Raw genomic sequence first — 27,206 nt, 5'->3', positions numbered from 1 at the left:
TGCTGTATTTCAAAGTTAAATTTATGACTGATTGGAAACACTAAGATTGGCACCTACCCTCCCCCCCCGCCAGTGATTTCAGAAATTAGAAATTAGGGTAATTTTTTTACGCATGGTCTCATTTTCTTTTGTGCGTCACAAAGAGGAATTAAAATGAATTTCATTCTGTTTCATACAGGACCTTTAAACACCAATTCAAAGGTAAACACAGTCTCTCTCTTTAACCCAGGCTGTATTTATTTATTCTAATGTTGGGGGTCTAAACGACCGACAGAGTCAGAGCTGGATGATGAAGTCACCAGAATGGGCAGCCATGATGGTATGAAGCTATAAATATGGACTTACTGTATATTTAGCCTCACCAGAGCAGCAGTTGTAATCTTCCATTTTTAAACCTGGGCTCTATTTATATATTTGAAACATGTTTGGGGGTCTGAATGGCTCACAGGTACAGGTTTTGGAATCCCTTTGGAGGACAGCATATAGAAGACGTATGAGACTGTTTTGACACCAAGAACATCTGTTAGATTTCTCTTGTACTTTAGGAGTTACTGGTTTGACAAACTAACCAATCTGGGCAGCAGTAGATGAGCAAGTCCCCGTGTTCTGTGAGGTTAAATGACTGATGCACCGATGTAATGGGTGCTGCTTGTTCCAGAAAGGCATCCTACCCCTTATCGAAAGGTCTATCTCTGTAAGGATTCTTTCATTACATTGTTAGAAACTCAAAGTAACAATCTGAACCTGTCAGAGGAAGCAAGAGATCTTTTAAGGTAATGCAACGTGTTCTTTAAACAGAAAACTCTGATCCCTTCTCCTGCAGGAGCTGCTGATAAAATATCCAACTCTTTATATTGTGTCACATGTTCGAACATAAATCTGTCCAAAGTAATGAGCTCTACATGAAGCCTCTTGAGCCGGTTGGAAAGTTGAATTTAATTGCGTTTACTGTACGAGATGTAATCCACAGATCTGTTTGTTTACTACCTCTGCTGTGTTTCACTTGGCCTGCTCCGTCCCCCGGTCAGCTCTTTAAGCGTGCATACATAAAAATGACTACTTTGGAATCATATTCGTTCTTCTTTTTCCACTGCTACGGCTCAGACATCGATTCTCTGCCAGTGACGCTAAAAAAAACATTTTGCTAATGCTGTAATGGTTGCACAATGGGGGTTGCATTTCACTTATTTTATGAGTAGAGGAGAGAGAGAGAGAGAGAGAGAGAGAGAGAGAGAGAGAGAGAGAGAGAGAGAGAGAGAGAGAGAGAGAGAGAGAGAGGGAGCTCAGGGCTCTGTGTGCTCCTGGCTCAGACGTGTGTGTTTGTGTGTGGAGGAGGACTTTGGCTCGTTAAATGTGAGATCTCATGCTCATTGTTTCCCGGTCAAGTTATCAGAATTAAACCGCATCGTGTAACTCCCCTGGTGATTCACATTTAGCTCATCTTTGACCTCATGTCATCCTGGAGAATGATCCCTTTCCTAACACTGGTTAATCAAACTTTCCCTGAAATATCTTCTCTGTGAATTCAACAAATGGCCTTGAAGAGGTCAGTAAAGTCAGATTATTCCATACGGAGTGATTTGATATATCTTTGGTGCACCATGATGTAAAGCTCTGCAGGAAGAGAGTAAGAGCGAGTGAGTTTACACACAGCTTGTGTTCCTCGACAGATCCAGCTCCAGCTCCTCCTGTTAGACGTGAGTTTGTTTAATTCAGAGTTGTTTGTTTGGTTTTGATAATGGGAGGTCAGCCGGGTCAGACCTCCAGCCAGTATTGGTCAAACATGAGGGGCTGTTTTCCCTCAGGAGATAACGCCAGGTCCTGTCACTTTAGCAAATACTGTATCAGCTGATGGCTGGCAAACAGACTGGAGTCAGGACAGTGACTGAGAGAGGATTGATTTACAGATTTGAACAGACTTCAAGTTAGCTTCTTCTGTTTTTTGGTTCTTTTTAAAATGTTTATGTTGACATTGATCAATTGGGATGCTTTGGAAAAAAGATTTAGGTGGTTTTCAAATGATTATGCATGAAAATGAATACGCATACTCATGGCATCAGGACGCACAAAAAAGCCTCTTACACCCATATCCGAAACTCAACAGGAAGAGCGCCACCGAGCTTTGAAAATTCAAAATGCCGCCCAAATAAGGGTGCATACTTTTGAGATCTCCCCCTAGGAGTTTTCTCTAATTCAGTCCCAACAAGGCACATCCTATAGTAGACACATTGACGATTCAATACTCTTAGAGGCATACCGTTCAGACTAAAATTGTGGGCGTTGCAGACTTTCAGACGGTGCATCAAACGCACGTCTCGCCATAAACAGGAAATGGATTTTTGGGGGCTTTAAAAGCCCCAGAATCTCACCAAATCAACCGGCGGTGGCTCATATGAGGCGGGGGCTGCAGGTGTGCGAGGGCCCGTTCATTTAATTTAAACCTATATTTAATCTACAAACTAAAGTTAAAACTATAAAAAATGTCAAATTTTTGATTTTATGTCAGTAACGCTTCAAAAAAGGTTGAAACAGGGACAAAAAAGAACTGAAGAAGTTGTGTAATGCTAAAAAAACACACATGGAGGAACATCTTCCAGCAATTGAGGTTAGTCACATGACTAGGTATAAAAAGGACCCTCCAGAGAGGCCGAGTCCCTCAGAAGGAAAAGACAGGAAGAGGTTCAGAACTCTGTGAGAGACTGCGTGAGCGAACAGTTCAACAGATTCAACATAATGACTTCTCTGGACCTGAGCCCGTTTAAGATGGACTGAGGGGAAAACTGTCCTGTGGTCTGATGAATCAAAATGTGACATTCTTTTTGGAAATCATGGACGCTGTGTCCTCTGCTCTGAAGAGGAGAGGGACCACTCGGTTTGTTATCAGCTCACAGTGTCAAAGCCAGCATCCCTGATGGTATGGGGATCATAGGAGTCCATGGCATGGGTAGCTTCCACATCTGTGAAGGCTCCATTAATGCTGAGCAGGTTTAGGAGCAACATATGAAGCCATCCAGACGATGCCACCTTACATATTTCAGTAAGGCACGTGTTACAACAGCATGGCTCTGTAGTAGAAGAGTCCATGTGCGACTTATGACCGCCCCCAAACTATATCAGGCTTTTAATGGGACATTCATTTTCTGTAAAAGAAACCCTAAACTGGTCTCCTCGGTTCCTAAAAGTTTACAGCATTGTTAAAGGAAGAGGTAAACATGCCCCTGCATGTCTCAACTTTTTTGAAACATGCTTTTAATTTAAAAGGAGAACAGTATCATTGTTTAGTTTCAACATTTGATTTGTTGTCTGTGCACTATTTTCCAATGAAACATCACGTTTAAGCTTTTTACAAACCATCAAATTCTGTTTTTGTCAACATCTAATTTAGTGTTTTTTGGAATTGGGGTTGTTTAAGAACTTTGAAAGGCTTTATGTTTTTGTTTTAATCAGAGACAAAAGGCTTCAGTTTTTTTGCATCGTGCAGTTGTGCTTTAAAAACTTCATGATAGCTCTCTGTTGGCAGAGGTTGTTCAATAACTTTCCTATGAGAATGATCCAAAACGCCGTTATATGTTAGAGCATAGCATGCATAGCTGACCCCACCTAACCTTTAGGTTGTGCAGATGTTGGGGATAAACGTGGTTTGAAGATAATCCGGTTTCAATAAGACAAAATCCCACAAAATAACCCGCATACATGTTTCTACATTCCCTGTTCTTTGGATCAACTTATACAAAATAACTGTTCTGATTTTTCCACAATTTAAATCCCAGCCTGTGCAGATTCTAGAGGCTTGAAGTGTGTGAAAACCCTGAGAGAAATAGCATCAAAATAACCAAAAACATCACTGGTGGACCCTCTCTGCTGCAGGGTTTTAGTGTTAACCTCACTGAGTCACCAGATGGGCGGGGTGTACCACATCAGGAGGGTTCACATTCAGAGTTTGGTAAGCTGGAAGCCACAGAAAAGTGTGAGAATGTTGTCAAATGCTTCGCTGATTGCCTGAAACGACTGTGTGTGCTGCGTAAAGACAAACCTCACTCATCTGCTCGTCCCCTCGCTGGTTAGGAGAGCCGTGTTTCAGACACCATGAGATCCACGCTCAGTTTAGTTCACGGCTGGTGTGAGTCAACTTTATTTTAGCTGCAGTCAAAATGTGAACCACTTGTGTATTTATTACAGTGATGAACTCATGTGAAGCCCCGTAGAAACTCTTGTGGGACCACGTCAGACCTGAGGTGGCTGCGAAACAGTGCAGAGTCTGAGTCAGCAAATGAGATTAGATAGGGTTTAGTTTACTGTCTGATACCCGATCCTCTCTCCAGGGGGGCCGGGATTTTTCTTTAGCCGTTAATTTGGACGTTTCTGCCTCGTGTTGTTTTGATCTGAAACAGTCCTCTGGCGCAAGTGTGGCCGGCACAAGCAGTTTAGTGTTTTGCAAATGATGTTATAACATTTAATTTAAATCACATACAGTACCAAACCATGAGGGTTTCATTAGAGACGCGCCAAAAGTTATTAGCAGGAATAGTTTGACCTTTTGGGAAACACGCTTCTCCTCTTTATTGAAGAGCGTTAAAGTATGAGAAGATTAATTCCACCTTTAGCTGTCTGTTTAATAAGAAGCTACAGCCAGCAGCCTGTTAGCTTAGCATTAAGACTAGAGATGGGGGGAACAGAGAGCTTGGTTCTGGCCAAAAGTTGTGCTTTTAACTTTACAAACTAACTCTTTGTTGTCAGATTTTTTGACCTATAAGAAATTAAACTGATTTAGCCTCAGGACATATTTTCTAGCCTGAAATCTCAACTTAAAAGATGCTGCAAGTGGATCTACTGTCTTTGGAAAGAGCTCTGCTAGTTGTCTTCCCCAAACTTCTAGTATTCATGCTAAGCTAAGCTAACTGGGTGCTCTCTCAGCTGCAACCTCTGGTGTTACAGCAAAAAGCCTCATGTTCAGAAGACAGTTTTAGGGATGTGGATGATGTATTTGTTTATTCTCACTGTTGTGTTTGTTTACATGCATCCATTAAGTCAACATTAGACGAAGAGTTGCATGTACATTTGCATGATTAGGGACGAGGAAGAGGGGTTGCATTGTGGGGAGGCAGATAATGATAGAGTGGTATCATTTGCATCAAGGTGAATTTGTCCTCTTTGTTTCGGTGCATCAAATGTTTTTGTATCCGAGCCCTGAGCGGCATTAAGAGAAGAAATCTGGACTTTCTTGGGTCAGTTTGTGACGCATTATTTAAACGGCATCATTTAAAGAGAATGAAGTTTACAAGAGTATAAAATTAACTGGATATTTTCTTTTATGTGTCAAAACTTTCAGTTTCCACACCTGATTAACAGATGAAAAAGAATTCATGAGGTGTAAAGCTTGCAAAACTTTATTCGCTTGTTGTTTGGCCAACCACTAGAACGAAAACATGCTTTTCAAGGCATTTGGTCATTTTTTAAGGAGTATATATTGGATTTAGATGTTTTTACATTACAAGCTAAACAACAGTGCTCTTTGTAAGAGTAGCTGCTTTCACACGTGCACTAAACTCCTGTAATTTCCTGAAAATCCCCTGTCTACCAGCTTCCCTTTAGTACAATTTCTACAAGGAGTTAGGGTGAGCTGATGTGAGAACGCAGCACATAAAAGTCAGGAAAATCACCCCAAGGCTATGAAGTTAAAATCCTGCAACAAGTGCATGACCGACGTGATCTTTGTGCATGTATTAAAGCTGCATCACACTCTTTCCTACTCTCCAGCATGTGCTTAAACTGTAAATATGCCTGTTTACATATAGCGTTGGAAAAAAGGCCCAAACTGTCATCTTAGGGTCCGTCTCTGCTTCGTCTGCCATCTTGGATATCTTGTTGACATTACAGGGTAACTATTGCAGCGTGTCTTGCTTCCTGGGACACTTCCCTCCCCGAGTCTAAAAGTCACGCTTTGAGGGATGTGTGAAAAAGCAACTTTGGGGAATCTCAGGGGAAGGCTTTAGAGATTTTTAATGGACTGAGGGGAAGTGGAAATATGTCAAAACCAAGCAGTCTAATGCAGAAGTGCTAAAAACTGCAGTTCATCGTGGATCTGCTTGAGGCTGGCTCCGGAAGTACAGGAAACCACATACACACCAATTCAAAGAAGCCGATCTTTACAGCAGAAATAAACATGTTGACAGCCTGGTTCAAAAAACGAGTGTAGTCTGGAGAGCTCTTTTCTCGATCGGCTCTAACAATTTTTTCATGACGCGGCAATTTCAAAGATATTGAGATTATGAGTCGTCCAATGAGAGGCACAGCTGACTTGATTGACAGGCGGGAACACTGTAGCTGTTGGCGAGGAGACTCAAAGCCCGCCTCTTTATGTCACACTCGCTCAACAGCAGCAATATGGCTGCCGCCGCCGACTGGCCTCAAAACAGCGCTTCAGAAACAGACAGGTGACACCACGGATACTACGTCCATCATTTATACAGTCTATGGTCACAACTTGACATTCTTGTCCTCCGCTCTAAAGACAAGAGCGACCATTGTTATCAGTGGTTCGTTTTTTGAAGTGCAGATATAAAAAGGGATCCTGTAGCTCTCAAGCTAACTCTCCTTCATGTCCTTACTTTGTTTTGAGTAAATCTTGCTTTGTTAAACTTCAATTCTTCCTACATTTCAGTCTTTTGTTGACAGTCACCATCTCTTCACTCTCTGAGACTACATTACATTTTTTCTCCGACTCCCCACCATAAATTTAGAAACTTTCTTGGATCTGCCGCAGTCTCTGGTTTCACCTTTACGGGGCAGGAGTCTGTGGGTGGGACGGTATGACTAAGGAATAACCACATGTGGGAGACTCGGTCGGAGTGTTTATTTCCACTTACCGGACAATGCCGTCCCAAAATCTGGGATTTACTGCTTTATTATGACAGTGGAGGCCGAGGGGCCGCATCCATTAGAGCTGTGAGTCAGGGATGGGGAGGACGGGTCAGTCTGTGGGCAGAGGCCAGACTCCACGGCTCTTAACCTGGAGGAGAGGCTGGATGGACTTAAATCACTTTTTTATAATAGCCTGCTGTGGATACTAATTTAAGGAGTTAGCAGTTCATCACGTAGTCAAACTGCTTTCCACCCGCAGGGCTTTGGCTCGGTTGCGATCCACTGTTTGGAGACATGAAGCGAATAATGAATGAATAAGAAAATAGACAAACGCTTCTTTATTTTGGGAGGAAAAACAGACACAATGCTGCTTTTTTCCAAACTACTGAATTCTTCCTGTCCCTCAGTGAAGCCAAGAGGACGACACGCAAGTGAAAAATGAAACAATGTGCGACGTTTTCCTCTCCGTCTGCACTTTCTCTCCAAGACGCACGCTTCATGATTTAGTTTTACTTTAAAGCGTCCTGACAGAGCCGCTCTACCCAGCTTAAGGCCGAGGCTGGGATCACATTAAACTGTCTGGCTTGTTCTGGACTTTTATTGTTACGGTGAGGCGAGCTGGATTTGTGTCACAGTTTATTCTCTAAAGTATGATTCCCCTTTTGTTTAAGTTTCCTTTCACCTTATGATTCAAGGGGCTCGTATTGATTTAAAGGAGCAGGGAGAACAGTCTGTTGGATGTTTGAATGGATATTTAGTTTTATACAGGAATATAAACCTGTGACTCCCCTCTCTCAGGACACTTTCTTAAACTCTGGACCACCCTGCCGCCCTGTTACCCCACCTCCTGATTTTATCAGTCAGATACCGAGGCTCCAGCGTCTTCTCTTATTTTGGGAGAAGTCTAATCTGTCTCTGCTCCTCACAGATAAAGATGTATCTCCCCACGCTGACAGCTGAGACAGCCGGGATGATAAAGCACCTCAACAGTCCAGCTTGTGTTTTATTTGGTTGTAAAAATCTTATTTTTCAGGCATAGTTAAAATTTCTTGTCTGTGAGGTGAACTAGTTCTACATTTTTTCCACAGAGACTTCATCTCAAATCAGAGGAAGACATTTCTCTTAGCTAATGTGATGAAAAGGATCCAAACCAAGCACTAAACCCGTTCATTTGCACAGGAGGCATGTGATATTACCTCACCAGTTGGCTGCTTTCTCACTTTTTTTAAAATTTGGACTCAATTTAACGGCTGGGATTAAGAAATTAATGTTCATGACTGTCGATACTGTCAGCGCTGGCAGGTATTCCCTGCTAAGCTAAAAACCACAATGGACTGTAAATGGATTCTTTTCTGACCCGTGTCTGAATCTCCTCGCCGCAGGTTTGGATTTGTAGAAACACATTAAACCCTTCTGTTGTTTCCAGGTCGTCAAAGAGCGACGAAGAAGCCAGAATGTGACTAAAAATAGAAAAAGCTTTCTTATATTATACGGCTGAACGTACGGTCTGTCGCTCCAACACTTGATTGACTGGTAGGAAGATTCACTCTGACGTTTATTCTTTCAGGAGAGTGAGAGAGGACGGTTGTGGTGGGCAGACAGAAAGCTAGCTTGGCGATGTCTAAAGGGAAAAAGTCTGAGTGTCTACGAGTCCGTCTGCAGCTCCTTTATTCACACCGTGCATCTGTTTTCATTGAGTCATCAAAACTGAAGAGCAGAAACATCAACGACACGCCACTGTTTTTAAACTTCAGTTAACTGAGACTTCATGTGATGAATGTGGATTACTGTTACCTTTACACAGAGCCAAGCTAACTGTTCCTCCCATTCCTAGTCTTTATGCTAAGCTAAGCTAACTGAGGTATCAATCGATGTACTTAAAGCTCCTGTGAGGACCTTCTGGTTTGTGTTGATTTTGGTGACCCCTGTGGATAAAGCAGCACCTATTACCTCTTTGCTTCTCTTGTCCTAGACTTGTGTAAGTAGACTTCTTTAACCAGGAATCTCATCCTGCTTTCCTTTAACAGTTAAATGCATCACTCAGAGGCTAATTTAACTGATTCATGTCTTAAAACTACTTTGATCCCTTTCTTTGTACAGATAGTATTTTTATTTTTAATTAGAACTTTTAGATTAGATTGAGAGAATCTTTGCTTGAGTGAAAATCTAAACAAAGCCTGGTTCTGCAGTGTATGTTTATGACTCTTACCCCCGGCAGCAGCTATTGATTTCGGTCTGTTTCATAACCGGCTTAAAACTCCCTACTGAAGCTTTAAAGTGACTTTGTGCCTCTTATTTTCATTTTTAGCATTATTTTTAAAATGTTATACTTTACTGAGTTAATATTGTTCATACAAAATTTACATTTCTAATAGGTTTAAACCATTTTAACACAATTTTTATTTTATTTTTTATTTTTACTTACGTTCACCTCCAGCCATACAAGATCAGAAAATAAAAAATGTATAAAAACAATAAATAATAATAATAAAACAACAATACTTTTATAAGAGTATACGATGATATAAGAACAGTGGGGTTTTTTTTATAGTATTTTTTTAATAAAGAAATGTCTGCACTTTGTAAACATTGTTATTTATAGTAAATGTTAGTGTGCTAACACGCTTAGCTAGGAGGGTGAAGGCAGTGAACACTGGGCTGTAGTGGCTGTGAACTCTGACCTTTCTTATTTTGTTCATTTTCTTTCTTTCTTTTTTAAAAAAGGTTTTTGAGGGATTTTTTAGGGAGTGGAGAATTGGGGAAGACATGCAGCAAATGGTCGGGGTAGGGAATCGAGCCAGTATGGGGTACATGGGCGCACACTTGGACCGCTAGGTCAACAACGCCCCTTTAGTTTTCTTTCTTGCAGGTACATTTCTTCTTTGCTGATTTATAGGAAGGAAAATGTTGATTTTGTATTATTTCTCTGTACATTTGACTCATTAATCTTCACTAAAACATATATTTTTTTTTTAAGTTGTGTTTTTGGGCCTTTTCTGCCTTTATTGGATAGGACAGCTGAAGAGAGACTGGAAATGTGGGGAGTAGAGGGAGGGGGAAGATATGCAGCAAATGGTCCAGGCTGGGAGTCGAACCTGCGACCGCTGTGACAAGGACTATAGCCTCTGTTTATGGGGCGCATGCTTAGCCTGCTAGGCTAATGGCGCCCAATTAAAATATATTTCTTTAATGTCAAGTAGAAGACTTGACGTTTCTCCTCAACTAAAGACAAACTCTTCATCTTTAGGGGATTAGTGTGACCCTCCAATAATGTTGGAAATCTCAGGACGTGACATGATTCTTACAGGGAAGTTTATCTGGAGTATTAAAACCATAAACGGGATGGAGAGTTCTTCCTCCTGCCAGTTTTTACCTGAGAGCAAGAAACAAAGAGAGGGAGATTAAGGACTTTCACTTCAACCAAGCTAAACTACTCTACCTGATATTAAAATCTGCAGAGTTACACTACCAGTCAAAAGTTTGGACACACCTTCTCATTCAATGGATTTCATATATTTAATTATTTGAAACATAGTAGATTCCTGTCTCATTGTGATAACGCAAATCTTGTGGCTCTCAGGTAAAAATATAAAGTATCTGCAGTAATCTGTTGAGAGCACGTTTAAGGAGATTCCTGGTGATTCCTTTGTGTTTGAAATCCATTTGTACACCAGCTCATTCATGACGTCAGACGTTTGGCCTGGTTACCATCTCCTCTCTGCTCGGGCCTGTCTGATGGCTCTCTATGTGTTTGGAGAAAATCTGTCTCCAAGCAACATTTTTCATGTTGTTCAAAATACACTTTTGGGATGAGGAAAGAGGAAGGAGAAATTACGCTTGTGTACATGTAAGCTCCTCGAACGTATTTAAAGTTCGCCTCAGATCGTCTGATAGGAGCTGGAAAGAGGAGGGGTGGAAAGTGTGCCTTTTGTTTCTGGCTGCGTCTGATTTTCCACCACCTTCCTGCCTCTGTACCTGCCTCTAATGAGATCTCCTGTTTCAGACTCAGAGCTGCACAGAAAGCCTGCTGGTGATTGCTGCCGAGGCCGTGTGTGAAAGTAACATTTGAGAAATGCAGCGTCTTGTTTTTGTCTTCTCTGAGACAGGTGTTTGAGGAGCCACGCAGCTGAATCATGAGTTGTGCGATAAGACAAATCAAGCGCTCTTTGTGTTTCTTCAAATATTTGAAACATTCTTCACTGAGAGTTGGCTCAGGCTGCTCGCTGCTCTGATTCTGCTGCTGCTCAACACACACCTTCTCTCCCTGCTCGCTAACAACTCCATCTTTTTGGCAAGAGTTTGTGCTCCCCTCAAATCCTTTTAGACCTTAAATATATTTGAGGCAGCTGCAAAGCCAACAACCATTACTGCTGTCAGAGCGAGGGCCGGCGTCCAACAGCCGAGCAGAATCCACTCTCTAATAGATCAAGAGTAACAGATCAGGGGGGGGGGAGGATTCCTGTGCTCTGAATGCGGTTTGGCTCCTGTGATACGTGATCAATGTTGAACTTGTCCTCAGCCAAAGATGAATTATATAAATGCGCTTCTATATGTTGAGCTTCAGAGTGCTCATTACAGAAGCCTGGACAAAAACACACACAGCAGCCAGGAGTGTGTGTGTTTGAGGAGCAGAGAACTGTTAACGGGTACAAGTGACCCGTGAGTCCAATTTGTACTTTAGTTTGGCATAATCTCACGTTCGGCTCAAAGCAGCCTTTGTTCAAACGGGAGAGAAAGAAGAAGAGCAGCCAAACAGGAAAGAAGCTTGAAGTTCAGCAACCTTCACATGTATCATTGTGTTCTGTTAAATCAGTTGAATTTCACTTCACCAAACATGTTGTTTGTCTTTGCAGTGGCTGATTGGAGACAGAGACAGAGACAGTAACTGCGGGGCCATCTGCTCGCGGACGCAGGGGAAGCCGGTGTGCGGCTCGGACGGGAGGAACTATGAGAGCGGCTGTGAGCTGCAGAGGGCGCGCTGCAAAGATAAAACACTGACACTCGCACACCGCGGCCGGTGTCGAGGTGAGAACTCAACTCTGTTTATCAACGCTGCAGAAATATCAGACGTTTAGAGAGAAGTGTGACACCATAGCCTCTTTCTTTAAATGCAATTTCAATCAGTGTTTCTTCAAATACAGTGCAAGGGCTCTTTTATCTGCTGTTCTGCTTCAGAGTTAGATCACATTTTTAACATTTTCACACAGAATTAAACTATTAGTAAGCATGCTTCTCAGCAGGGGTTTAGCTGCACTTTAATATCACAAACTTATGACAGAAGAAGTTGTCTTTAAGCTGCTGTAACATCAAATTTCTCTGCAGCCCTTCCTGACTGAGTTGAGCATGTGCGTTGATATCTTGTGGTATCAGGAGATATGTTCAAAAGGAGGTGAAAGCTCCTCAGATGTTTTAGAGGTTAGCTTTGCATGAATCAGACAACTTGAAAAGTCTATTATCTCACAGTTTAACAGCTTCAGTGCTCACCCCTCAGTCCAGGGCTGCAAAACACTTAATGAAGAGATATAACATGGTTTGATTTGAATGCTGAGAATGACTGCAAACATGCTTTAGACATTTTAAGTGCTGCCCTGCTTGGGATACTTGTTACTAGATACAACAAAAACACTAACAGTAAGTGGAAACACCTTCTCATTCAAGGGTTTGTATTTATTTTAATTATTGTAAACACTGTAGATTAATACTGAAGACATCAAAATTATGAAACAACATATATGGAATTATGTTATTATTAAACAAAGCAGAATCTGTTTTATATTTAAGATTCTGTAAAGTAGCCCCCTTTTTCCTTCATGACAGCTTTGCACACTCTTGGTATTCTGTCAGTCCGCTTCATGAAGTGGTCTCCTGGACTGGTTTCTAATGAACACGAGTCTTGTCAAGAGTTCATTTGTAGAATGACTTGCCTTCTTAATGTGTTTGAGACCATCAGTTGTGTTGTTCAGAGGTAGGGTTAGTACACAATGGATAGTCCTATTTGACTACTGTTGTAATCCAGATTATGGCAAAACCAGATTATGTCATAGTATTGATGTCTTCAGTTTTAATCTACAATGTTGGAAATAATTAAATATTTGAAATCCATTGAATGAGAAGGTGTGTCCAAACTTTTGACTGGTAGTGTAACTCTGCAGACTTTAATTTCAGGTAGAGTAGTTTAGCTTGGTTGAAGTTAAAGTCCTTAATCTCCCTCTCTTTGTTTCTTGCTCTCAGGTAAAAACTGGCTGCCGGTTGCTCCAGCACCGACTTCCACAACTGAAGCGAGAGACGTGGAGCTGAAAGGTACGGACGAGGAAATCAGGGGTGGGCAATGATTTTCAAATATTCAAATACTAGTTCACTTTGTAAAAATCAAAGAGTTACTTTGAATATTTCCTCATTTTAAAAGTGTTTTTTACGATGCCTGGTTGTAATACAGTGTTCCCGCCAGACGGTGGCTATAGAGCGTCTTAAAGCTGTTTGCTAACCACATTAAAGGCCCTGTGAGGAGTTTTGAACTGGCTGAGAAACAGACTGAAAATGATACTGATGCCTCTTTATGATCTTCAATAGCAAACAAGACCATCAGCAACAACACTGACACCTTCTCTGTTGTCATTTTGAGTGTCTGAAACCGCCCTGAGGGGGTAGGTTTCAGACCACATGATGGACATCTCGCCTCAGAAACAGCCTTTATTTGACTGTTTTCATGTAAAATAATCACATTGCCTGATAAAGTTGACTGATAAAAGACAACAGGATGAGATTTTTGTTGAAAACACTACTTTTGCGTGTTTAGGACAAGAGATAAGAGGTATCACTTTGTCCACAAGGGGGCGCCAGAATCGATACAAAACAAAAGTTCCTCACAGCAGCTTTAAGTAACAGAAGAAGAATGCTAACTGCATTAAATAGTAAAAGAAGAAGAACACATTTGTGACAGTCGCAGCGATTTTCTCCAATGCTGAATCTCACACTACCACACGTATTTCCAGAGACTGAGCATGGCTGTAAGATGTAAACACACACGCCACGCCGCGTCACAGAAACACAGACATAAAGATCGAGACAGACGCCGTCAGTGCCCTCTACTAGCAGAACCTTGTCCTGCTGCTGGGGGGATTATTCAAATAATCGTTGAATAGAAGCCAATGATTATCAAATAGTATTTTGGCTTGAAATGCCCATCCCTAGAGGAAATCTATCATTGATCCTACAAACAGAGATCAAAAATTCCACTTATAACAGACAACAAGCTTCATAATCCTCGACTCGTTGATTTACCGACAGGAGGGTGAGCAAGGGAGCGTTTCCATCTAAGATCTAGATAGATATCGCTTAATATTCCCATTTCTACGCACTGTACCTTTAAATCTGCTGTGAGGAACTCTATATCATCCAGCCACCAACGTCCGGAGGAACGTGATAGGTAACTCCATGTGAAGTTTTCCCTGCACATGGCAGATTTGCACAGGATTAAGATCAAACACCACGGTGATTAGGAGCGACTTGACTCATCCAGGTCAAAGTATTCCAGCATGAACAAAGAACACTTTGCTGAGAGCACGTTCAAGATGTTGCAGCATGAACGCCACACCACTTCAGGAAACGTGGAACCGAGTGGGAAGATGTCTTTCATTTTCCGCCTCTCTGTAGGCGTGTAAGTCTTTACAGACGCGGATCACACACTTCCTCCGTCCCTGGATGCCAGCCACTCAATAACAGCAGAGATTGATAGGTCTAGAGTCAAGGTTGGAACTTGGCATTTCCCCCTTCTTCTTCTTCGTCTCCTTTAGCCCCACTGTCCATTAGGAGAACAAAACAGTCCCAACCAAATCCATTTTTGGATTCTCTTCCCCCCTCTGTATGGTAATACGTGGTTATGTTTCATAATGACGGCGCGGTGCCAAGGGAAGGAGAGCCGGGCAAAGCTCACGCAGACTGTGCAGATGCAGCAGGCCTGTTTTGTTGTAATGAAGCTGCTGCTTTATTTAAGCCGGCAGTTCGTGAACCAATCCTTGTTTACAACTGCACAGCCGGGCCAAGGCTTTGTGAGGTGTGTGCGTGAGATTCACATTAAACACAACAGATACGTTTGACTAGGAGGCAGATAAAGTGAAAACAGGCCCAATAAACAATCACAAACAACAAACACATAAACATTATGACAGTCAGACCTGTTTTCTTTACTGTGTGTGAAGGGCACAGTCAACACAACAAAACCAATCAGTCTGGAGAGAGTCAAGGATGCAACATTTTCAAACCTAATCATTTTTATTGCATCATTTTGGGTCTTTGGATGACTCTGGTAGACTTAAACCAGGTTCAGTGAGACAGACTGGAATAACTGAAATGTGATGTTTCAGGGCAAATGAGCCTAAAGTGGGAGGTTGTCTTTACCACTAACAGGCTCACATTGATTTTAAGTGACAACATCATAAAAAGGATCCTTAAAGATTTAGTTCATGCCTTTACTTGTACACTAAGATCATCTTCCAGCCTAGAAACCCTGAGAATGTGGAAGTGAAAAAGCCTCTGCATTGTTTCTGTATCACACCAACGAGGCAAATATAGCTTCTAAAAGGTGATTACAATTAGCTCCTGTGGTGACATCACAACAGGAGTGACTCGTAAAGCCACTCCCACTTCTTCTCCCGGTGATTCAACTTCCTGCTAGGCTATTCTGATTTTGTGATAAAAAGTTAAGAGCCAGACACGCCAACTGCTCCGTTGTTGTTGTAGAAACCAACACTAATGTCTATGTTTTGTCCCAGCACCAGAGGACCAAAGAAAGCAGTGGTTGCTTTGTATTTTAAAAATAATAGTTGGTGTTGTTTGGAGGGATGATGACTTAAAGTTGAACACGAGAGGCAAATTCTGGATCTTATGTGAAGTATGCTGCCGCAGGTTCTCCTGGAGCGCTCGCCATGTTTTTTAATTTTGGTGTTTTTCCACCTCTGCATCCATCTGAACCCTCCACTCTCAGACGACATTCAGGCAGCCAATCAGGGCATGCCTCACTATCAGAGCAACCCCGCCCACTTACATCACTGCAGGGAACTGAGAGGCTGCAGATCCTCCAAAGAGGCTGAATTGTGATGTCTTTTTCAAATAAATTTAATACCTTGCTTAAAAGACAAGTAAGACGTGATACCACTATATGAAATCCTAAAAACTGGAGCTTTTTAAACTAGGAGCAGGTGTTAGATCACCTTCTTTATAACCAACAAACTCCACTGACGAAAAAAGGAACTTAACCTCATGAAACACAGAAGTTACTGCTGGTGCAGGACAGCTTTAACTGTGTTTTGGTGCTTCAAATGACTAGTTCGGATTCAACACTCAATCAATCAATCAATCAATCAATCTTTATTTGTATAGCGCCAAATCACAACAAACATTATCTCAAGACGCTTTTACAAACATAGGAGGTCTAAACCACTCTATGTCAAATTATGAACAGAGACCCAACACCAAGACAGGGTAAGACTCAGTCTGACCCCACCTTAATCCATCATGAGCATTGCACCTCGCAGTATTTAGCTAGTTACAGTGGAGAGGAAAAACTTCCTTTAACAGGCAGAAACCTCCAGTAGGACCAGACTCATGTTAGACAGACATCATGCCTCGACCAAGTTGGGTCTGGAAAGACAGATAGAGGGGAGTAAGAGAGAGAAGTGATAGTGATGAGACGAGTAGTAGAAGCTGTTGCCGCTGGAGTCCAGATCGTCCGCAGCAGGAGGACGTCTACAGCAGCTCAGAGGAATCTACGAGACAAGGGAGCTCAGGGACTCCAGAAAGGTCTATGGTTAGTAACTTTAATGGGACAGGCAGAGTTAAAGTAAGTGATGAAGGGGTTGGGGGGAAGGGGGTGAGCTAGGATCCCAGTGTGTCAGTGTGTCAGTTCCCCCGGCAGTCTAGGCCTATAGCAGCATAACAAAAGCTGGTCCAAGCCTGATCCAGCTCTAACTATAATCTTTGTCAAAAAGGAAAGTTTTAAGCCTACTCTTAAAAGTGGAGAGGGTGTCTGCCTCCCGGACCCTGACTGGTAGATGATTCCAAAGGAGAGGGGCCTGATAACTGAAGGGTTCTACCTCCCATACACTGCCCTATAACACAAACAAACTAACTGATTGAGGCAGCGGTAGACCAGCAACTCCCATGCTCTGTGGGGTAAAAGGACAGGTTTTAATCTGAGCCTAATCGCAGCAAAACAAGCTCTTAGTGTGAACATACTCTCACAACATTACAGCTCTTAATCTGTAAAAATAAAGCCCAGGTTTAAAAAAGAAATGTCTCCCATCATCTGAACATCTATTGTTTTGTGTGTCCAGAGATCAGACTTGTATTTGTTGTCATTTGGTGTCACAAGCCGTTGGACGCCTGACTGTTTCGTTTGTCCCTCGTAGGACTCGAGCAGTACAATGTGTAAAGAGCCTTGTTTTGGTAAGGCTAAATATACTCAAAGTCTAGGTTTATAAATTCATGTAATCATGTCTGTCCTTCTCGGTGACTTCATCACACAGTTCTGGCTCTGTTCGTCTTTTCTCTGGAGGAGACAACATGTCTGTCTCCTCTCAGGTCCAGGGACAACTTTTTTAAACTTTTATTTATCCAGGCAGAAAGTTAGCCAACAGTGGAGGACTGCGGTCGCGCTGGTCAGCTCCCTGGTGTGAGTGTGTATACACACACAGTGGAACACGAACATAAACTCGTCAGAGGCATGAGTGCAATAAAAACAGTAGTTGCTGATGGGATTTTTGAACCAGTGACTGGCTGGTGTGAAGCCCACTTCATTCTCTGACCTTTCAGCCACTTCCATCTCCGTCTCCAGAGAGCCGGCCTGGCTCATCGGAGCAGCAGGAACACAGGCTCAGTTTCCACTTTCTAGAGAACATGACGCACTCCTCGGCACTAACAATGCGGTGCTCATAGTCTACTTCTGGCTCTACAAATGGTCAGTGTCGAGGAATGTGTTATTTCAGTATTTTTCAAATAGTGTAATAAAAGCTCTTTGACTCCCCCGTGCTGGAAAAATGGCTCAAACTTATGATTTGGGGAAAAAATAGTGCAGGAATGATTCTAGCTTTGTGTTCGAGCTGCACGTTTATCACAGAGGTGATTGAAAGGTAATCACGACCCTCTCTATCACAACACTAACTTCATTAACAGGAACACTGATTCTAACCTGTAGACGATGGCAGTTGCTTGTCGTCTTGTTAACGTCTTACATAAAGTACTTTAACAGATACAAAATGACAACTTCAAACCCTCAACCAATGTCCCATACTGAGGCAGATAAAAGTGCAGTTATTTCAGTGGAGTCTGGTTGCTCTGAAGAGATTAATGCAACAAGAAATGTCTTACATCAGACTTCCACCAGATCCGCCACGGTCCAGCTCCGTGCTCTCTCGTCCGTCAACACCCACCGGTTGTGTTTTCAGAACACAGCAAGGAGCAGGACCACCGGACAGCTGGAGTCATGTAACCGGGGTTTTCCTCGCTGCAATCACTGAATCAATGATTCTCCTCCTCCTCCTCTCCTCATCCATGTAGTCTTTCTGGTCCTCTGAAAACCTCTGACCTGTTGACTCCAGGCCTGGCTCCGCTCATCATGACGGTTTGCCGTAAAGGTTATGCAGCATTATATGAAGAATAAGAAGCTCAATACATCCTGATGTGCGATTAGTATTGCAGTAATGACATGCAGTGGAATCAGAGTCTGTATAAGACGACAGACGACACAACCGTCCCTGCAGGCAGGTCAGTTCAGCACCTGGACTCTTCTACTTCTGAGCCATGCTGTTGTAATACGTGCAGAATGTGGTTTGGCGCTAAAATATGAAAGGTGGCATCGTCTGGATGGCATCATATGTTGCTCCTAAACCTGCTGGAGTCATGTGACCGAGGTTTTCCCCACGGTAATCACTGAATCAAGGATTCTCCTCCTCCTCCTCCTCTCCTCATCCATGTTGTCTTTCTGGTCCTCTGAAAACCTCTGACCTGTTGACTCCAGGCCTGGCTCCGCTCATCATGACTTTGGTTTGTTGTTGTAGTTAAGTGAAATACGATCTGGTGATGTTGTTTTGGTGAAACCTGACTTCCTGTCCCGCTCCATCTGCTCTGTTGAGATTGATGCGTCGTGCTCCGGCATCCGGCACAAATAGAAGTCTTGAGTATCTGATCCGGAGGGCGACGATGCAGCCGGATTGCAACGGAGCAGACCCAGTGGAAGTTAACACATTGACTAGAATAGAAACCTATCAGATCTGGTGCTGTGATGGATCAGAGACGGTGACAACACGGATCTGGTTGAATTTGACCTTTACTCTCTAAAAATCTGTAGGGATCTGTCTCATGATGTTGTCACTTTAAGAGCAAGTCTAACTCTTTCAGTATCTACAATCATTTAGACTCCAAATACGTCACAATCGCACCAGTTTTCAAACACCTGGTTGATCATTTAAATGACGTGCAGCTCTAAGAGGTTAACTCTGGTTGTATTGGTGTGAACCTTAATAAAAACACTACAGTAGTGCAGGATGCTCGTACACATGGTTCATCATGAGGCCTCCTCTTGACTCTGTTACAGAAGCAGGCCAGTCCAAGTGTCGAGTCGAGAGGAGCCAGGCTCTGGAACAAGCCAGGAGACCTCAGGAGTCCATGTTCGTCCCAGAATGCAACGAGGACGGAACATTTGCCCAGGTCTGTCTCTTCACCTTCACCTTCCTCTTACTTTAAAACCTCTTCTGTCATGTTTGGTGTGATTTACCTTTTCTCCTCTGCAGGTCCAGTGCCATACTCTGACAGGTTACTGCTGGTGCGTCACCGGCGACGGCAAGCCAGTGAGTGGCTCCTCTGTGCACAACAGGACCCCGGTGTGTTCAGGTACTGGTTGGAAAAACAGGAGAAGATTTGTTAGAAGACTCTTAAACATGCTGAGTACAAAGTTTCTGACGTAGGATTCTGCTGACGTGTTAGAATCTCACATCTGATCTTCTTTTAGCATGGTGAGCATTAGGGATCAAAGTCTGGGTTATTGTGACACCAGAGCAGCTCCTGGAATCAAACATAGATTAAGAATGGATGTGTTGTACTAGTATAAGACTTCAGGATCTGTGCCAATGAAGGGTAATAGTGGAAACAGCCTTTTGGTTACAGTTAAACTGCCTGCGTCTTGCCGTACTCTGTGCACATGTGCAGAACATGTCATGTGGCGCAGAGCAGGTGCAAGGTCAACGAGAAGGCTAATGGCCATACATCCAGGGGCCTCTCAGCTCCCTCCCCCCTCCCTCAGCAGGCCGGAGGAGAGAGAGCAGCCTCTGCTCACTCTTCCTGGATGGGAACACTTTTTGATAATCACCATCATTTTCCCTCAGAAGATAACACACAGGGCGCTCTGCCAGAACTGGATTGCTCAGCCGCTCGAGCATATGGTGCAGATTTTGTGTGGAGAGTGTGGTGAAAGTGGTCGCATGCCCCTGTGGAGCTGCTTCACAGACTGCCAGAGGCTTCCCGCTCTCGTTTGGATCTTTCACTTTCTTTATCTGTCTGTCTCTCCGTCTGCCTCCTCCGTCTCTTCTCTCTGTTTCCCACTCGTGCCACTAATCACCTGTATGATCTCTCCTCGGCACCTGCTGCGTTTCAGAACTTTGAATCAGGAGAGTTATGTTTCCGTTTCCAGGACGGTGAATGTTGGATTGTTTAACAGATGAGGTCTCGTGGAACATCTAGAGAGCGACTCTTTCAGCAGGATCACAATCACTTCAGATATTTGGGGGAACAGAATTTGGGGAGTTGTTTGGATTATCAGTAACTATTTACTGTCTCTGATGCAAACTGGACGGTGTAACTCTCGTCTTATCGGTGCAAAAATGCCTCATCTCATTGGTGCCAATTGGCCTGTTTGGAATTCTTCAGCTCTTCATTTCTTACAATGCAACCACAATTCGAATTTAAGAAGGGAGGATGAATCATTGGATCCTTGCGGGTCACTCTGAGCTCTTTGTGAGACCTTCGAGCCTTGAGCATAGTATCTTCTGAAATCTGAAGAAGTCGTTTGTTAATTAAAGTGTTCTGCACGTGAGCCATCACAGCGTTCTTTCCTTTGAGATCATGAATGAAACATCTTTGAGTTTTTGTCTGTTGCTTGGATATATAATGCAATGTGAAGACGTAGCTTTGCACCCTGCAGGGTTCCCAATGAGTGCGTTTACATGGACTTGAGTTTGCATCCAAGTTTGGATTTGATTCGTGATGTAACGTTTACATGCACACAGAGAAACCTGGTTATTCCTCTCCCTGTTTACATGATAATTCTTGTATCAATGTATCGACTGACTGCACAGGCGTCAGTGATTTCTAGTTTCCACAACACAAACTGCTGATATTCCGAAATCTGTGGGCTAGCAGTAACACCTCATTTCCAGCAACAGGGGAAAAAAGTGACAGCAAACATTCAAACATGTCCTCAACTGTGACTGGTGCCAGCCTGTCACTGTCTCTGCGTAGGACAAGGGAGTGATGGGTGAAGATATGCAGCTGTGACTGATAGGACAGGGTCTTTATCTTTGAGTTTACCAATTCCAAATGGAGACAAAACTCCCGGATGGATAGGGCATCCTTCAATCAGCTATGTGACGTAGTTGAACTGTTTATGAGAACAGGAATAGACAGTCTGAGCACCAGTGTTTAAACTGGGTGGTTGTGGGGAACATCGCTTAGATGCTAGAGTTCACAGAAGCTCAGTAAAAAGTATGTGGACATGTATTTTCATTACACTATAAGTTCCTGTTTCTTTGTTGCTGCAGAGTTAAGACGGTCTTGTTGCTGCCGCCATGTTTGTTTTGCTGATACGTCCAGGGAGAGGTGCATACATGCCACAGTGTCTCGTTCTCCAGGTAGCAGAATCAGGATGTGGTGTTCACATGCACAAACACAGAAACACCCGATCAAAACTGGGAAACTCAAGTCCATGTGAAAGCACTCAATGTTTGGCTGTTTTCTGTTACATTTCAACACTTTTCAACATTTGAAGGTTGCACAAATCGCTGATTTATCTCCAAAATAATCAGAAGATAATCAATAAAGAAAACATTCTAACTTAGGGACATGACAGAAAACAGATCTCAGTTTCTAAACCCTGAAAGTCAGCACACACTACATTACAAGCGTCTCCTCCGTGTCCTGCATAAGATCCGATATCTTCATTGTTTCTTGCAAAGGTATGTCCGGCATTGAAACGAGAATATGGACACTAAAAAGTCGTACATGCCCGACTCCTCCTCCCTCTCGCGACAGATCACTTTTACTGACGTGTTGGACACCCCTGCTCACTGTGACCCAAATCAATCATCTCACATACATTTGCAGGAAACTTCCGTGAATTTATGGGAACTCATGCTGGGACAAGTGGATTGTCAGGTAGTAAATTTCCTTCCAGTTGACTCAAACCCTCCCCTCCCCCTCCTCCTCCTCCTCCTCCCCTCCTCTACCTTTTTGCTTGTCTGTTGTAATTGGTTGCCCTCTCTAATATCGCTCATTTGCTCCTCACATCCATGCATGAGACCGACTTCCTGCATGCACCAATCGGGTATGATACTGGGAAATGTAATACCAATTGTCCACAGATGGTGCAGATCTCTCAGGTTTGCATTACACGGTGTTAAGATGATGCAACGAGCCTGATGTTTCCATGTGTGCCTGCTATCAAATACTAACAGAATGTGCTCCTTGATAAAGAGGAATGTGCTCATCAGACTCTGATGAAGTCCTGCGTCTAATTCTGAGTTCAGAGGTGAATGTGGTGGATAATCTGTGGAGGTTTTTTTTTTATTCAGTGCGCCTGTTTTCCACTGAAACATTCAAACTGAACTCTAAATCTCATAAGAGGCTCAAACTCATGTAAGAACATGTGTTTGTAGTACGGTAAATGAGGTCATTTTTCACTGTCAAACGGATCGACTGCAGTTTGTAATCAAATATCCAAATAACTGGATGAGTTGTCGGTGCTGTCCACTCTTTGTTTTGCACATGTTATGTTTTCTTTTTCCTCCCAGGGTCAGTAACCGATAGACCGCCTGGGCCACCGAACTCTGGTAGAAAAGGTGAGTTGAGATCTGCTGCCGGTTGCGTGAGCATGCATGTGAGTGTTTCCATTCGTGTGTAAGAGACAGAAAGCGAGCGCGAGTTCAGAATGTCTTTTGACCTGATTTTGTTGCGTGTGATCCGTGCAAAGTCCATGTTTGTGCAGAGCAGAAATGTACGTGAGCACAAGAACGTGAGTGATGGGAATTTGTGTGATGAATTTTAATGAATGCATCTTTCAAAACTAGACTCCCCCCCTTTCATTTACAAGATGGTGAGCACACAGTAAATTAGCCTCAGACAGAAAGGACAGAGGGACTAATCGTCAGAGATTGCAAATATTTGCAAACATTTCTCTCCCAGGTTTGCTTTCATTATCAGACAAATAGCTTCTCTGCGTCAAACACAGAGAACAGATGGGCTCTCAGGCTCTCTGCTGTGAAGCTTTTAACTGTTTCAGAGCCATGACGGTGTCACATCATCACAGTCTCACAGAAATACATGAAACCTGATGAGTTACAGGGGTGTCAAACTCATTTCAGTTCAGGGGCCATGTAAAGCCCCAGTTGATCTGAAGTGGGCCCGACCAGAAAAATCTTCACAATAACCTTTAAATACTGAAAACTCTAAATGTTTCTCTTTGTTTTAGTGCAAAAAAGCACATTCTGTAAATGTTCACATTTAATGAACTATATTTTTACCAAAACAGCTTTTGTATTTTTCTCCATGATGAGTCTCATAGTGGGGCCAAATATTAGATTTCACTTTGAGGACATAAAGTCCTAGAGCGCCGTTCAGCTCTATGATTTTACATTTATTTTAAATTTGAAATAGTAGTTACTTTTATTGAACAATTGCAGTTAATGTCTTCTCTTACCTCTTTTCTACCAACGTTAACCGGGTTGTATTTCAGCGCTGGTGCTCTTGCTGGTTCGGAGCTGGTTGAACTCGTGAACCAACACGGCACCCCTTTGTTTTCAGCCCGCTCGAGCCAGTGGAAGAGGCACGTCATGACGTCAGATTTATGTGCACTTTTCCCAGCGGCGCTAGCACAAACTTTCCCTCACAACAACAACGATGGCGGACGCCGGCAGCTTGTCTCCTTGGCTGACCGCTGCTTTGCCTTGGAATCCATTAGTCTCTTTTATATTTTCGCTGCAGGACAATGGAGGAAACACGTTTGGTTTGTGTTTTTGATCACGGCCACCCCGCCCCTGACGTAAGCGGTTCGCGGTTCTAGACCAGCAAAGAGTTGGAGCCGCTCTGGAACCGGTCACTCGCAGTCGAAACATGAAAAACCGGTTCTCAATTGAGTGCCAGCTCCAAACCGGCCCTGCAACTGCCTCGGCCATAAAAGGGGTATCTGTAATTTTTTCACTTTACAAAATCATCCCACGGGCCAGATTGGAGCCTCTAGCAGTCCGGTTTTGGCCCGCAGGCCGTATGTTTGACACCCCTGCGTTACATTATCAATCAATCTTTATTTGTATAGCTCCAAATCACAACAAATGTTATCTCAAGTTGCTTTTACAAACAGAGCAGGTCTAGTCTATACCTCGCAGTATTTATCTAGTTACAGCGACAAGGACAAACTTCCTTTAACAGACAGAAACCTCGAACAGAACCAGACTCATGTTAGACAGATATCTGCTGAGACCGAGAGAGATGAACCGGCCTGCATCACAGAAACAATAGAGGAAAGCTTTCCAAGTATTTCTTTTAAATGACACGCCCCCATCATGCAACATTGTGCTAAAGATTCATGATCATCTCATGTGTTTCAGCAGGACCAGGATGTAGAGCTTACTGTAGACATTTGTTGGGGGTACGGGAGGAAGACAGTCAAGTGCAGGTTTTTGTTGCTGCTTACAATAATTGTGTTTTTCCTCCTCACAGTTTGTAGCTCACAGTCCAGACCTGGATCAAACATTAATTGAGAAATACTGTAAGTTACAGAATGTGTTTGAACATGCTCAGCATGCATCATCAGTCTGTTTTTAAAAGTTTAAACACAGATCCGGAGAATATTTACCGGAGCTTTTAAAACAAATACTGGTGCATTTACCAGGTTTGCACTTGTCTGAGACCAAACTGATGTTTTTCTTTTAGAACCAGCAGATCAGTTTGACATGAAGTGTTTCAACTCATATTTTAGTGTTTGTAATATGACTCCAGTTCTCTGGGGTTTGCCTTTAAAGTGGATTATTTCCTAAGAGGTGCTCCAGATGCTACAAAAACTGCACATGGGTGAGTATTCCAGGTAGCTGAATTAGAACATAATGGAAGACCCGTTACAACAAGAGGACTCTGACTGTTTCAGCCTGTCTGCATAGTTTCTCTATCTCCTGCTGCAGAGTAAACTGTCCGAGGCAGCTTCCCCTCTCGAGATAAAACATCTAATGTTTTTGTTTGATCGTAAAGTCAACTTAGATACTGACTGAGTTTGTTTTGTTTCAAAGGAGTGGATGCCAAACACTAGAACGTTTGTTTTTTTATGCATTACCACTTTAATACGACAAATTTATCAGGAAGATTAAGTGTATTTAGATCATCAGAATAATAAAGCAGTGGGTGAATGTGAGGGCAGAGAGATTATGATGTCTGGGCTTTTTCATTTCCACTTTTGATAAATCCTCGTGGACGATGCTACAAGTCGCTAAAGCTAGCCCACAATGATCTCAGCTAAATATTAGAAGTCCAAGCAGACAAAACCATCATCATCATCATCGTCTTATTTTGACTCAGAGAGTGATCAAGTTCACAGACTGCTCACCTCAGTGTTTGGATAAGTAGTGGGTGGGCCTACACCTGCACTGCACTCATGCGGGTCCTGATGGGGGGGCGGGGTTGGTCTCCTCCTCATGTGAGTGTATGCATGTGTACGTGTGAGCATGTGCTGAATGTGCAGCTTGGTGATGTTGTTGGTGTGAGGATGTCAGAGTTGATTTATTGGTGTGAGTGTGAGAGATGTAGCGCCACATGTGGGTGGTCGTCCTTCTGTTGTTCTATTATTCTATCTGTCTCCCTCTCTCTCTGTTTTTCTCTCTGTCTTGGCCGGGCCATGTGCAAATCCCAACCATTCAACAGTTCTGGAGAGTAGATTGTATTAACCTCAATAATGGTAGTCTCTTTCCGTTTCTTTCTCACCCTAAACCCAGATGATGGCTCCAAACCCACACCCACCATGGAGACCCACGTCCCCCCTGAGGGTGACGGTAAGTCCTACCTACTGATCTTTACAGCAGAAATAAACATGTTTACAGCCTGGTACAAAAGATGAGTGTAGTCTGGATAGCTCATTTCTCTATCAGCACACACTGTACGGGGGGTGAATTTCTTCATAACACCGTAATTTCAAAGATATTGAGATTGCAAGTCTTCCAATGAGAGGCACAGCTGACTTGATTGACAGGTGGGAACACTGTAGCTGTTGGCGAGGAGGCTCAAAGCCCGCCTCTTTACATCACAATCGCTTGACAGCAGCAATATGGCTGCCGCCGCCGATTGGCCTCAAAACAGAGCTTCAGAAACAGATGGGTGACGCCACGGATACTACGTCCATATTTCATACAGTCTATGATTTAAGCTTAGGGGTGTCAGGACTTTAACACCAAACTCAAGATGGAAACTCTTAAGAAAGAACCATAAAACCAAACGGACACTCAAGCAGCCAAAAGTACTGCATGACAAATCTGAATTGGAAACATCAGGATTTGGTTGTTTTAGTTTTGGTTCTGTGAGCAAAGATTGGTTGTGCAAGTCAAACATGCAGCTTTTTGATGGGCACAGCAGGCTCTAATAAAGCTTCTGTCTGTTTCATCTTAAAAGTATGAAAGACACTGACGTCTCTCCCTCTGTCATCCTGTCACAGCAGAGATAACTGCTCCAACACTGTGGATAAAACAGCTGGTTTATAAGGAGAACAAACAGAACAGCTCCAGTTCCAGGAAGCAAGGTAAGAGCAGGACACTTGTCCTTATCCTGAGACTTTAAATGAATGCTTTGAATGTTTAAGACAGTCAAGTGTTGATATCAAACGGACATGAGTTCGCCTTGGAGTAAAAACAGAGATGGGAATTCACTAAGAATGGACTTGTGCATTATTTCCTCCCGCTATCCGCTCCTTCTCAAGGTCCAATTCCCAAAACATGTTGCGCTAAAGATATTCAATCATAAAAATGCCAAGACAGCTCAATGCAGTTCACTCCTGAGCTGTAAGACTCTCCACTCTCTGCTGCTCAGAGCTGCGCTGTGCACTCTCA

The 27,206-nt window shown here is 43.0% G+C and overlaps 2 protein-coding genes across 12 annotated transcripts in view; one reads left to right on the top strand and one right to left on the bottom strand.

Annotated features, from left to right (window-relative positions):
- ccdc177 (coiled-coil domain containing 177) overlaps positions 1–27,206 on the bottom strand; it is a 130,336-nt gene that overhangs the window by 34,677 nt on the left and 68,453 nt on the right. For 5 of the 6 annotated variants that reach the window (XM_034674623.1, XM_034674622.1, XM_034674625.1 and 2 more), the window contains one exon: positions 19,631–19,749. The gene's annotated coding sequence lies outside the window, so the exon portion shown is untranslated. Of the gene's footprint in view, positions 1–19,630; positions 19,750–19,847; positions 19,918–27,206 lie in introns of all 6 variants that reach the window. The other variant, XM_034674624.1, reaches the window with a different exon arrangement.
- Positions 1–27,206, top strand: part of smoc1 (SPARC related modular calcium binding 1) — a 73,509-nt gene that overhangs the window by 13,012 nt on the left and 33,291 nt on the right. Inside the window, exons 2-9 of one of the 6 annotated variants that reach the window (XM_034674631.1) lie at positions 11,715–11,886; positions 13,093–13,182; positions 19,451–19,563; positions 19,647–19,746; positions 22,231–22,281; positions 22,917–22,964; positions 26,103–26,159; positions 26,816–26,899. In XM_034674631.1, coding sequence (XP_034530522.1) covers positions 11,715–11,886; positions 13,093–13,182; positions 19,451–19,563; positions 19,647–19,746; positions 22,231–22,281; positions 22,917–22,964; positions 26,103–26,159; positions 26,816–26,899 — 715 coding nt within the window. Of the gene's footprint in view, positions 1–11,714; positions 11,887–13,092; positions 13,183–19,450; positions 19,564–19,646; positions 19,747–22,230; positions 22,282–22,916; positions 22,965–26,069; positions 26,160–26,815; positions 26,900–27,206 lie in introns of all 6 variants that reach the window. The other 5 variants (XM_034674635.1, XM_034674632.1, XM_034674636.1 and 2 more) reach the window with 5 other exon arrangements.

The sequence above is a fragment of the Notolabrus celidotus genome, chromosome 22 (assembly GCF_009762535.1).
Source record: "Notolabrus celidotus isolate fNotCel1 chromosome 22, fNotCel1.pri, whole genome shotgun sequence".
NCBI lineage: Eukaryota > Metazoa > Chordata > Actinopteri > Labriformes > Labridae > Notolabrus > Notolabrus celidotus.
Note: the sequence above shows the minus strand (reverse complement) of the source record. Positions and strands in the feature narration are given on the sequence as shown.